The sequence below is a fragment of the Trichechus manatus genome, unplaced genomic scaffold (assembly GCF_000243295.1).
Source record: "Trichechus manatus latirostris isolate Lorelei unplaced genomic scaffold, TriManLat1.0 scaffold00107, whole genome shotgun sequence".
Classification (NCBI taxonomy): Eukaryota; Metazoa; Chordata; class Mammalia; order Sirenia; family Trichechidae; genus Trichechus; species Trichechus manatus.
The window spans coordinates 3,681,012-3,695,493 of NW_004444043.1; the positions used below are offsets into that span (position 1 = coordinate 3,681,012).

Sequence of the window (14,482 nt, forward strand, 5' to 3'; positions counted from 1 at the left end):
ATTAAAAACTGCTGTAATACCACTGGATCACTAGAGAACACTATGAAATTAGTTCATTTTTCTTCCTATTATCAGAGTAAACTTTTTCTTGATGTAAAAAGCATAATAAAACTGTGGATATGCTATACATGGTGGTTCCCTTAGCACAGACAGCCATAATCACAATCCACCACAATCAAGCTGTCAAGGGCTACAGCACATGTATGGAACCACTGACTGAGCTTTGGACCACACTCCTTAAATTTGCCCCCTAAAGTACAGAAATAAGTTTTGGTCCAGGGCACAAAAGTGAAAAAAGGACATTTTCATGACACTAGTTAACTAATTCCTTACCTAAGAATGGGTTGCCAGACAGGATGGCTTCTTAAATCTTTGAGATGCTTACAGGCATTTTAAAAAAAACCCATTGCCATTGAGTCCATCCCAACTCACAGCAACCCTATATAGGCATATTCACTACCTTTCTTAATTTCCCGTAGGTAGAAGTTAGGATTTAAATTTTCACTTTTAATTTAGTTCTATAACTCTCGTTTTAAATATTTCAATTTATTGGGGAAAATTTCCCTAAATGAGTTCAAAATATTTCATAAGACAGCTTCTATTTAAAATATGAACGAACTATAAACATTAGAAAGTAAATCATCAAAGGAATACTGGAATTTGAATGGCAAAAAGTGCTTTTATACACATACAGGCAGAACACATTCCTGTGATCTCAAAAATAAAGTTAAAACACTACCACCTTTTTTCTTAACTTTAATGTCATCTCTATGTATATATAACGTTATTATGCTGTAAAGGAGTTTAATAAAATTAAACTATTGAATAATTGTCTTAGTCATTCCCTCTATCATTCAGAATTATTTTTCAAGGAAAAAATTAAAAGTAGAAATATAAATAATACCCTCCTGAATGGCTAACACAGTTAAAACAGAAATACTTTCTTAAAGATCATATAATTTATCCATTATGATTCAGGGACATAAAGTGTGGTAGGCAGAATAATGCCCCCCTAAAGATGACCACACCTTAGTCCCTGGGAACCTGAGAATTTGTCACATTATACACCAAAAGGGACTTTGCAGACGTGACTAAGGTTAAGGACCTTGAAATAAAGATATTTTTCTGGATTTTCTAGGTGAGGCCAATCTAATTACATGAGTTCTTAAAAAGGGAAAAGAAAGGTGGAAGGGGAAGTCAGAGATATGGTGGCATGAGAAGGACTGGATGCCCTGTTGTTAGTTCTGAGATGGAAGGAACTATGTGCAAGGACCACAGAGAGGCCTCTAGGAGCTAAGGAAAGCCCCTGGCTAACAGCAAGCAAGGAAAGGCAGACTTAACAGCATGGAACTGAATTCTGCCAATACCAGAATGAGCCAGAAAATGCATCCTCCCTTAGAGCCTCCAAAAAGAAACGCAGCCCTGCTGACACCTTTGTTTTAGCCTAATGAGCGCTGTATCAGACTTCTGGCCTACAGAAGCGTAAGATAATAAATCTGCATTGTTTTAAGCCACTAAGGTTATGGTAAATTGTTATAGTAGCATTAGACAACTAAGTCAGTGTTCTAGTATTCTGGTAAGATTTAACATTCAACCACGAATGTTTTGTTTTTCTTAATAAAAAGTAAATTATCTTCATTTTCTCTTTGGTCTACCCACCTAAATTCCCACCTATATGATAAGAGTCAAAAACTAACTCATAATGTAATCTTTCTCCGAGAATATTTTCGCAAATGTACTGGCACAAAGCCTAGGGATCTAAAAGTCTCCAGTAGGTAGTAAACGGTGAAATTAATTTACTTATTTTAAAAAGTAGAGATTCTTGTTGGCCTTGAGCCTTGCACTCTTATAACAAATTATCCGAGTTCACGCTGACAACAGTTAACCTAAAGCACAGATGAGAACTTTAAGGGGCAGAGTCTAAATTAACAGTAGTAACAATACAGGCAGAGTAAGAATGGTGACAGGACACACTGTGACGTATGTAACCAATGTCATTGAACTGCACATGCAGAAACTATGAACAGATATATGTTTAGTTGTGTATATTGCCACCAAAAGTAAAAAAAAAAAAAAAAAAATTTAAAATACAGATTCTTACCCAAGTACTCTGGGCATTTTAAGCAGAACTCTTTCAAAAAAGCATTTGCTTTCAAATCAAATGTTCTAAACTCAATTTGTGTCCCCAATCCTAAAACATCAAATTCTACCACAGGTAGTTCACAATCTCCAACAAAGTGATAAAACTGAATCAAAACCTGGAAAGAAGGAAAAGAGAAACAACCACTGCATAAAACAAAATATTGTGTATGTAGATGGCAGTTATATATGAACATCTGAGGTATATGTATGATATGAATTCATGTTATGAATTTAAAATCTGAGATTTTATATACATACACACAAAACACATACATTATATAAATAATCATTTCAATAAATGTACATTGAAAATCCACAATGTTATCGAAACACTTAATTCTTAAGAAAGTTTATCTTCAAAAAACAGAGGAAAAAAAACCACACAGCAACATCTGGATTTAGCTTAATTAGAGTAAAAACAACAGTGTTTATCAACAATGAGACATAAAGTCTATGAATGGTAGAAATGACAAACTATTTAAATAAGCCACATTAATTTTACCATGGTACATACCTCTGATACCTCAAATCTTATTTTACACTCGGTCATATTTTTTGAACAGTCCTGCTTTTGAAACTGTCTGTGTCTAAAACATTTAACTGTAGTCGGGGGCTGAAGAGGCTCTTCCAAGGGACTACATGGTGCATCAAAAAATTCCTCCTCTGAGTCTAAATTTCATAGAACATGTTTAAATCAATAATCAAAATAACTGATTTAATTATAACATTTTTATAATTTTTCCAAAATGGAGATGAACATTTAAACACTAAGGATCTATTTCAAAAAATGAAAGTAAACATGAGAATTAAATATAAAAGAATATTCTATTTCCTTTGAACAAATAACATTCTTGATGACAGAAAAAAAAGTATGTAAAATTACAAAATGTAATCTTTAGATTAATGAATACATCTTTTAAAGTCAATATTCTATCTAAAAATTATTTAAGAAATTTTTACATCAAGTTAACAGTGCCAGTGATATACATACCATGAATACTCACAGGAACATGCAATATGCTCATTCTACCTAGATAGTATTAAAAAAAAAAAGCAAACCTGCTGCCATCAAGTCGATTCATAGGAAAGGGTAGAACTGCCCCATAGGGTTACCAAGGAGCAGCTGGTGGGTTCAAATGGCCAACCTTTTGGTGAGCAGCCAGGCTCTCAACGACTGTGCCACCAGGGCTCCAGTATAACAGGACTTAACTGTAAACTCTGCAATATTAGAAGCAGAGGGCAGTCCCTGAGGTTTCTAGAAATATACTTCTAGAATTTGATATTAAAAAATTGGTACATAACATAGCAAAAAGGACTGAAAACTGAAAAGCATTCAATCCATTAGTCAAGCTCTAAATGAGGGTACTAAAGGAAACTAACATGATTTGAAGTATATTGCTAATAATTTAAGACCGAAGTTAGGGTAGATGACCTCACAAAGCAATATCTCCTTCGTTGCCTTCCCAGTCATCACGCACTAAGGAAAATATCGTTTAGATCAACATGGCAATCTCTGTATTTTAACATTTAACAATTTTAAAAATCTTATGAATTTAGAAATACATTTCTTTTTATTACTAATGTGGTCAATAAAAAGCAGACATTTGATTTAAAAATATTTACAACTCTTCATATGTGAAACGTCCTTTATTAACAAAAAAAATTATATGAAAAGTAAAAACAAATTTTTTTTACTATAACCAAACTTCTGCAAGTAACTAACAAATTACAAATTAGACAGCTATGAAATTTCATGAGGTCTCTTAGCTCAGAGCAGGATAAAGATGATTAACTTACTAGTGGTCCTTGTATTTAAAAAAAATCCATCCCACTGCAAAAGCAACTTTAAGGAACATCCAAATTATATTGCTTTAAAGGAATTTTTGTAAAACTTTCTTGAAAATATACAAGTATCTGCTATTGCCTGGATTTTTTAATATGGCCATTTCAATAAAATATATCTCAAAATGAAAATTATTTTCATAACATAATTTTAAAAAGTGAAATTTCCTTAAATAGCTTCATTTTACCATCTTCAATAATGGGTGGAGGAAGTTCCAAAACGGGAAACATTTTCTGTGAAATCTGTGATGTTCCAAAAGAATTGGACCCTTGAATCTGGAAAAAAAGTAATTCACTACCAGTTAGCACAAAGACTCCTATTCAACATTCTAAGACAATGTTGACAAAAACAGACAATATAGAAAAGTAAATTATAAAAAAAGGTTTAAAGAAACGGCTTTCAGAATCTAAATACTATACATAAGCTGCTGTTGTTAGTTGCTAACGAGTTGATTCTGACTCATGGTGTCCCCATATGTGCAGAGTAGAGCTGCTCCATAGGGTTTTCAAGGCTGTGACCTTTCAACAGCAGAGAGATCACCAGACCTCTCTTCCAAGGCACTGCTGGGTGGATTCAATTCGTCAAGCTTTCCGCTTGTAGTCGAGTGCTTAACCTTTTGCACCACTAAGGGACTCCTCACATAAACTGTAGAGCTGTTATAATAATATCCTTGATGAGAGGCTTCGAGCAGATAGAAATCTTAGATATACTTTAACTCAACACCTCTCTAAATAAGGAAAATGCCTTCAGGGCACCCTTGACAGGCAGCTGCAACCCATAACATTTAAAGCTTCTACAGTTGGAAAGCTTGTGGTTTTCCTTTCAACTTTTTAAAAGATATTTCAGTAAATTTACTTTTCTACTATTCTGGCAAATATAGTATATAAAAACATATAATGCAGTTAAAAAATAATAATATTAAAAGATATCCACCCAGGCCAATAGAAAAACATTAACTATAACCTGGCCTAGAAGCACCTTAGGTGCTTCTCCTGATCATACTCCCTAAACCTAACAATGCCTTTTGCTTTTTTTTAACCTTCTATGAATTATGCAGTAAATAATACACTACTTACTTCTACCAGTTTCTATCGTGCAGGAAAAGGGAATAATATTGCATATATTCTCCTGTGACTTCCTTGTTTTATAAAACAATGTATCTTTAAAATTTATCCACGTTGACAGTTCACTTATTTTCACTGCTATGTTGTATGAATTTATGAAACAGCCACTATTTATATGTCCACTACACTGCTGAGGAATACTTGTATTGTTTCCAGATTTTTGCTCTTATGCACAGAACCACTATGATATCCTTGAGCACGCCTCCTGGTATTCATGTGCAAAAGCCTCTATGGTGTTATGTATCTAAGAATGGAATTGCATTAAGTATTACTATCAAACTGTTTTCACAAGTAGATGCAATACCTTCCACTAACATCAGCAGATTAGAGTTTGTATGGCTCCACATCCTTACTAATGCTTAGAGTTTTCAGAAATTTTAAATTTTACCAATCTCACTGGCAACTTCATCCTAGTTTTAACTATAATTTCACAAATTCCTAGTAGGTACACATCATTTCATATATCCATGGGCTATTTGTATTTGTCCTTTTGTGCGATTCTGCTCGTTTTGGGGAGAGGAGGAGGAACAGTAACATTTTTTTTAATTGAAGGATAGCCTATTATAAACCCGAAACCAAAAAATCACACTCATTGCCGTCAAGTCAATTCCAACTCATAGCAACCCTACAGGACAGAATTGCCCCCATAGAGTGTGCAAGGAGCTGGCTGGTGGATTTGAACTGCCGACCTTTTGGTTAGCAGCCGAGCTCTTAACCACTGTGCCACAAGGGCTCCAGTGTACTACAGAACAGTACATAAATCATAAGTATAAAGCAATAAATTTTCAAAAAGTGAACACGCCCATGCACTCACCACCTAGATCAGTGTATAAAATATTACCAGAAATTCAGAAACCTCCCTCATTAGGCACTACCCCAAAAAAGTAACCACGATTATGACTGGATTTCAATTGTTAATATTTGTAATTTTTACATCTAAGTATATAAAAGAAATCGGCCTTTTATTTTCCTCTCTCATAATGTATTTGTTAGGTTTTAGAATGCAGGTTTCATTAGTCCATGAAATGAGTTGGCACGTGTATTCCCCTTTTCCTAGAGTTTTTTTTGTAGGAAATTCCCCAACCATGCTGTTGCATGTATCATTACTTTGTTCTTTTTTCTGAGCAGTGTTCCACTGTATGGATATACTATTTTTCATTGATTCATCATTTGATGGACACTTAGGTTGTTTCCAGCTTTTACTATTACGAATAATGCTGCTATTAACATTCCTGTTAAATCTTTTAGTGGGTATACGTTCTTGTTTCTCTTGGGTAAAAACCTAGGAGTGGAATGCCTAGGTCACATAGTTAAGTGTATGTTTAACTGTACAAGACACTACAAACTTTTTTCTAAAGTGGTTTATCATTTTAAAGTTCCACCAGCAATGTATGAGAGTTTCTACTGCTCACCATGTCAATACTTTGACATGATATTGTCATTCTTTTATTTCTAGACACTCTATTGAGTGTGTATTGGTATCTCGACGTAGTTTTGATTTGCACTTCTCTGATGAGTAATAAAGTTGAACGTCTTCTCATGTGCCTGTTTGTCCATTTCTTATTGGGATGTTGGTCTTATATATTTTGGATACAAGTCTTTTGTTAGATACATGTATTACAAACATTTTGCCTTTTCATTTTTTAAATATTGTCTTTAAAAAACAGAAAATTCTAATTTTGATAAAGTTCAATTTATCCTTTTTCTTCTCTCATTTGTGCTTTCTGTATTGTAAGACATTTTTACCTAACCTAAGGACTCAAAGATTTTCTCTTATGCTTTTTGTTCTATAAACTTTACAGTTTTAGTCTTTATATTTAGGTTTATATTCCAATTCAATTTAATTTCTGTCTATGGTATAAGATAAAGGTTGAGGTTCTTTTTTTTTTTTTCTACATGGGAATCCAGTTATTTTTTAGCACTATTTGTTGAAAAGACTATTCTTCTCCCACTTAATTACCTCGGTACCTTTGTAAAAAAAAATCAATTATATATGTGTGAATCTCAACTGAAAAAGAAAAGACATTTGACAAAATCCAACACCCTTTAATGATAAAAACACTCAACAACCTAGAAGTAGACGGGAAACTCTTCAGTAAGATAAAGGGCATTTATGAAAACCCACAGCTAACATCATACTCAATAGAGAAAGACTGAGAACTTTCCCCTTAAGATCAGAAACAAGGATGCTCATTCACCAGTGCTATTTAATACTGTATTGGAAGTCCTAGCCAGGGCAATTAGGCAAGAAAAAGAAATAAAAGATATACAAATTGGAAAGGCAGATGTAAAACTACCCCTGTTCAAAGAAGACATGATCCTATATGTAGAAAATCTCAAGGAATCCACAAGACAGGTGCTAGAGGTGATAAATAAATTCAGCAAAGCGGCATGGTACAAGGTCAATACCCAAAAATCTGTTGGGTTTCTTTACAAAAGCAATGAGCAATCTGAAAAGGAAATTAAGAAAACAATTCAATTTGTAATATCATCTAAAAGAATAAAATTCCTAGGAATAAATTTAACTAGGAAGGTGAAAGACTTCCATACTGAAAACTGTAAAACGTTGTTAGAAATTAAAGAAGACCTAAATAAATGGAAGGACATTTACTGTACACAGATTGGAATACTTAGTATTGTTAAGATGTCAATACTACCCAAAGCAATCTACAGTTTCAACATAATCCCTATCAAAATTCCAACAGCCTTCTCTGAAGAAATGGAAAAGCCAACCCTCAAATTTATATGAAACTGCAAGGAGCTTGAAGTAGCCAAAGCAATCTTGAAAAAGAAGATCAAAGTAGGAACATTCACACATTCTGATTTCAAAATGTACTATAAAACTACAGTAATCAAAACAGTATGGTACCAGTATAATAACAGATATACAGACCAACGGAATAGAATTGAAATTCCAGAAATAATCCCATACATCTATGGTCAACTGATTTTCAAAAAGGGTACTAAGTCCATTCAATGGGGGAAAGTCTCTTCACTAAATGGTACTGGGACAATGGGATTTTCACATGCTAAGGAATGAAGCAGGACCCACACCTCACACCACATATGGAAATTAACTAAAAATGAATCAATGACCTGAATGTAAGAATTAAACTATAAAACTCTTAGAACAAAAGGGTAATGCTCTGGAATCTAGTTTTTGACAATGTATTCTTAGATATGCCATCAAAAACAATAAATGACAAAACAGATAAATGGGGCTTCAACAAATTAAAACTTGCACCTCAAAAAATTTTATCAACAAAGTGAAGAGACAGCATATAGAATGGGAAAACATATTTGGGAAACATATATCTGACAAAGGTTTAATATCCAGAATATATAAAGAACTCTTACAACTCAACAACAAAAAGACAAACAACTTAATTTTAAAAAATGGGGTGGGGTCATAGAACTTAAATAGGCATTTTATCAAAGAAGATAAATGAATGGTGAATAAGCACATGAAAAGATGCTTGATGTCATAAGTCTTTAGAGAAATGCAAATCAAAACCACAATGAGCAGAAACACAACAGATACTTGTACACCACTATTCACTACAGCACTATTCACAATAGCCAAATGGTGAAAACAACCCAAATGTCCACCCACAGATGCGTGAATAAACAAAATGCAGTATATCCATACAACAGAATATTACTCAGTCATACAGAAAAATGAAGTTATGACACATGCTACAACATGGATGAACCTTGAAAACATTATGCTGAGTGACATAAGTCAGACACAAAAGGACAAATATTATATGATCCCACTTACATGAAATATCTAGAATAGGCAAATGCATAGAAACCAAAGTGTATTAGTGGTTACCAGGAGTAGGGGGGTGGGTGGGAATGAGGATTTATTGCTTAAGTGGTGTTGAGTTTCTGGTAAAGGTGATGAAAAATTTGGAAACAGAGAGTGGTCATGGTTGTGCAATACGGTGAATGTAATTAACGTCACTTAATCGAACATGTAAAATGGTAGGAATAGTAAATGTTTTGTTATATATATTTTAACACAATTTAAAAAAATAGGAGAAAGTGAAAAGGCAAGCCACAGGGTGGAGAAAATATTTGCAACACGTAACTCCAAAGGGCTTGTACACAGAATATATAAAGAAACTCTATAGATCTGAAAGAAAAAGACAGATAGTAAACAGAAGAAAAGAACAGAAGAAGTTAGCCACCATTTCACAAAAGCATACATCCAAATGGTCAATGAACATATGAAAAAATGCTCAACATTATATTACTATACACCTAGTAGAACGGCTGAAATGAACAAAACTGATAATACGAGGCATGTCAAGGACGTACTGCAATTGGAACTCCCATACACTGATGGTAGGACTATAAATTACTATTAAATACGTCAGGAAATGGTTTAGTGTTAATTTTGTAAAAGCTGGGCCTATGTACATCTTATAATCCAGCCATTTCACTGTCTAGTATAAACCCAACAGAAATGTGTGCTCATCTGCACTGTAAGTCATGTACAAAAATATCAATAGCAGCATTATTCTTAATAGCCAAAACTGGAAACAATCCAAATGTCCATCAATACTGGAACACAAACATATTGTGGTATATTCATAAAAGTATTATGTAGCAATAAAAACAGAAGAAAAAAGAGTTCACATACACAAATACACCTACACATATATGTGTAGGTGTATTTGTGTTTAGTGTTTATGTCATAAACATTTTCTGAAAACTACAGAAGCAGTGGTTAACAGTGTTACCACTGGGGAAAGAGTGGTGGCTGGACAACTAAGAAAAGATCAGACTTACCATCTTATACATTTCTTCACTATTTTCACTTACTACCATGTCATCAATTTCTTTCTTCAAAATGTAATTTTTAAATGGTCTATTCAAAATGATTGCCATATTATTTTATCTGAAATTTCTGTGGTTGTTTCAAATATTATTTGTGGACCTTCTTTTTTAATTCATGTTTTTATTAATTTTGAAAGCAACAATACCTCATCTGATTTACCAGGGTCAGGTACATGAGGTGCAGGTTCAGGTTTTGGAATGCTTTCAACTAATTCCATAATTCCTTGCAGTTTTTTATCCGAGACTCGTAAAGAAACCAGAGGTAACTTTCCAAAAATCTTGAATCTGTTTCAAAAAAGTAAATATCATTATAAAGCAACTTTCATTATAATTTAAGTGCATTAAATAAACAGAAGACTGTTACCCTCAAATTATTCAAATATAATTAAATGTAATTTTAAGCATTAAAAATTATCCACATAGTCAAATTACCCCCTAATCTCTACTCCAATGTCCATCTTACCTTACTGACCAGTCCCAATAGATGAGCTAACCTCATCATTTTCCAGAAGCTTATTTTCTGACATTATTATATTTATTGTCCCTCTATAATTTACCAATTACAGCTGACAATTAAGATTTATCAAATGCTTACTATGTGATAGGCACTGTGCAAAGCACTTTATATGAATTAGTGTAAATCGTCCTCACAAACTATAAAGGCTGAAAATCTATTTCTATTTCCCATTTATAGATAAGGAAAATAAAGTTTAGCGTGCTCAAGTAACTTATCCAAGAGATTATATCCCTAAAACCATGATTCAAAAAAGATCTGAGTGTTTTATTATTTTATTCTTTTAATTGCCTTAGTAGTCTCCTTGCTTACAGATGCAAAATAAAGATTTAAAAAGAGACAGACATTAAAGAGAGAGTTTTTATTCAACATTTTTATCCCTGGATTTTTCCTAAAACTGACTTTTTCAATTTACACACATTGACTGCTAAGGTTATCTTTCTAAAAATATAACTGAATTCCTACAAAAACTTACAAGCTTACTTTTACTTACAATAGCCTAAATATTTAGAAGTAAAGCCACACATCCTAATTTAACTTAGTTACATGTTATAGATCAGTCCTATTAATGCAGCTAACCTTCTTTCTGTCAGTCAGTTTGTCATACTATGGTAGCTTGCTTGTTGCCATGATGCTGGAAGCTATACCACCAGTATCTCAAATACCAGCAGCGTCACTCATGGTGGACAGGTTTCGGCAGAGCTTCCAGACTAAGACAGACTGGGAAGGAGAACCTGGAGATCTACTTCTGAAAAAACTGGCCTGTGAAAACCTTATAAAAAACAGTAGAAGGAATACTGAAGGATTCCATGCCCCAGTGTGCAGTGGTTAAGTGCTCGGCTGCTAACCAAAAGGTCAGCAACTTGAATCCACCAGCTGCTCCTTGGAAACCCTATGGGGAAGTTCTACAGTGTCCTATAGGGTTGCTATGAGTCAGAATCAACTTGATGGCCAAAGGGTTTGGTTTTTGGTTTCTTATGGGCAAACAATTCAATGATACAGGAAGCATCAAAAGAAGATGGAAAAAATACAGAGTTTACTGTACCAAAAAGAAGTGGTCAACATTCAACCACTTCAGGAGGTAGCATATGATCAAGAACCGATGGTACTGAAGGAAGAAATCCAAGCTGCACTGAAGGCACTGGCGACACTGCCTGATATAGTTCTGGAAGACGAGCCCCTCAGGTTGGGAGGCACTCAGAATACAACTGGGGAAGCGACGTCTCCTCAAAGTAGAGTCAACCTTAAAGACGTAGACAGAGGACAGCTTTCGGGACCTTCATATGCTGATGTGGCATGACTCAAAATGAGAAGAAACAGCTGCAAACGTCGATTAATAATCGGAACGTGGCATGCATGAAGTATGGTTCAAGGAAAATTGGAAGTTGTCAAAAATAATATGAAACTCTTGAAGACTGACATCTGTGATGTTAAGGTTGCATGTCAACTTGGCTGGGCCGTGATTCTCAGTGGTTTGTCAGTTATGATGTAATCTGGCAGTTATATAATGTTGTGTAACGATGTAATCAATTCCATGATGAGATCTGCTATGAGCAACCAATCAGCGGAAAGGGAGTTTCCTTGGGGGTGTGGCCTGTCTCCAGTATATAAATGAACGGTCCAGCAAGGCTCTCACTCTGGATCCTGCATCCAGCTCATCATCATCTGACCTACAGTTCGTGAGACCTGAGCAGGCAGCTTACCTGCTGATCTTGGGATCCATCAGTCTCCGCAGCCTGTGAGCCAGCAGCTTGCTATCTTACACGCCAATGTTGGGATTCACTGCCCTCCATAACCTCTGAGCCAGCGTCAGCCAACTGACCTGCTGATCTTGGGTTCATCAGCCACTGCAGCTACAGAAGTCAGGAGAAGCCACGAGCCTGACACCTAACCCACAGACTTCAGACTTGCCAGCTTCTACAACTGTGTGAGCCATTTCCCTGAGATAAATCAATCTCTCTCTCTCTCTCTCTCTCTCTATATATATATGTGTGTGTGTGTGTGTGTGTGTATGTATATATATACATATATATACATAAATATTCACACACTTCTCTGGTTTTACTTCTTTAGAGAACTCAGCCTAAGATAATAGTCTAGGCATCAGTGAGTTGAAATGCACTGGTACTGGCCATTTTGAATCAGGCAATCATATGGTTTACTATGCCAGGAATAACAAATTGAAGAGGAACGGCATCGCATTCATCAACGAGAAGAAAATTTCAAGATCTATCCTAAGAGACAACACTGTCAGTGATAGAATAAAAACCATACACTTACAAGGAAGACCAGTTAATATGACTATACTCAAATTTACACTCCAATCGCTAATGGCAAAGAGGAAGAAATTAAAGATTTTTATCAACTACTGTAGTCTGAAACTGATCAGACATGCAATCAAGATGCATTGATTATTATGGTGACTGGAACGCAAAAGTTGGAAAGAAAAAAGAGTCAGTAGTTAGAAAAAATGGCCTTGGTGACAGAAATGATATGGGAGATCACATGATACAATTTTGCAAGACCAACGACCTATTCGTTGGAAATACCTTTTTTAACACCATAAACAGTGAAACCATATATGTGGATCTCACTGGATGGACTACACAGGAATTGAATCGACATTTGTGGAAAGAGATGATGGCGAAGCTCAGTAACATAAGTCAAAACAAGGGCAAGGGCCGACTGCAGAGCAGACCATCAATTGCCCATATGCAAGTTCAAGTTAAAGCTGCAGAAAATTTAAACAAGTCCATACAAGCCAAAGTACAACCTTGAGTACACCCCATCTGAATTTAGAGACCATCTGAAGAACAAATTTGACACACTGAACACTAATGACCAAAGATCAGACGAGTTGTAGAATGACATCAAACATATCATACATGAAAAAAGCAAAAGGTCATTAAATAGACAGAAAAGGGGAAAAAAGACCAAAGTGGATGTCAGAACAGACTCTGAAACTTACTCTTGAATGTACAATACCTAGAGCAAAAAGAAGAAATGATTAAGTAAAAGGGCTGAACAGATGATTTCAAAGCGCAGCTCGAAGACAAAATATTAAAATGACATGCACGAAGACCTAGAGTTAGAAAACCAAAAGGAAAGAAACACTCAGCATTTCTAAAGCAGAAAGAACAGAAGAAAGAATTCAAGCCTCGAGTTGCAATACTGAAGAATCCTACAGGGAAAATACTGAATGACACAGGAAGCATCAAAAGAAGATGGAAGGAATACACAGTCACTGTATCAAAAAGAACTGGTCAATGTTCAGCCATTTCAGGAGGTAGCATATGATTAAGAACCAATGGTAATGAACGAAGAAGTCCAAGCTGCACTGAAGGCATTGGTGAAAAACAAGCCTTCGGGAATTGATGGAATACCAATTGAGATGTTTCAACAAATGAATGCAACACTGGAAGCACTTACTCATCTATGCCAAGAAATTAGTAAGACAGCTACCTGGCCAAATGACTGGAAAAGATCCATATTCGTACCCATTCCAAAGAAAGGTTCCAACAGAATGCAGAAACTGTCGAACAATATCATTAATATCACACGTAAGTGAAATTATGCTGAAGACAATTCAAAAGTGGTTGCAGCAATACATTAACAGGGAATTGCCAGAAATTCAAGCTGGATTCAGAAGAGGATGTGGAAAGAGGGGTATCACTGCTGATGTCAGATGGACCTTGGCTGAAAGCAGAGAATGCCAGAAAGATGCTTACCTGTGTTTTATGACTATTAGACTGTGTGGACCGTAACAAATTATGGATAACAATGCAAAGAATGGGAATTCCAGAACACTTAATTGGGCTCATGCAAAACCTGTACGTAGACCAAGTAGCAATTGTTCAAACAGAACAAGAGGATACTGTGTGGTTTAAAATCAGGAAAGGTGTGTGTCAGGGTTGTATCCTTTCACCACACTTATTTAACCTGTATGCTGAGCAAATAATCTAAGAAGCTGAACTATATACAGAAGAAAGCAACATGAGGATTGGAAGAAGACTT

The 14,482-nt window shown here is 35.1% G+C and overlaps 1 protein-coding gene across 5 annotated transcripts in view; it reads right to left on the bottom strand.

Annotated features, from left to right (window-relative positions):
- The window catches only part of VPS13A (vacuolar protein sorting 13 homolog A), a 287,428-nt gene that overhangs the window by 145,865 nt on the left and 127,081 nt on the right, over positions 1-14,482 (bottom strand). For all 5 annotated transcript variants that reach the window (XR_002825150.1, XM_004383283.2, XM_023737737.1 and 2 more), the window contains 4 exons: positions 10,101-10,239; positions 4,173-4,260; positions 2,657-2,811; positions 2,102-2,258 (listed from right to left, as the gene is read on the bottom strand). Coding sequence is in view for 4 of the 5 variants with exons in the window: in XM_004383283.2 (XP_004383340.1) it covers positions 2,102-2,258; positions 2,657-2,811; positions 4,173-4,260; positions 10,101-10,239 (539 nt within the window). In the remaining variant the exon portion in view is untranslated. The remainder of the gene's footprint in view (positions 1-2,101; positions 2,259-2,656; positions 2,812-4,172; positions 4,261-10,100; positions 10,240-14,482) is intronic.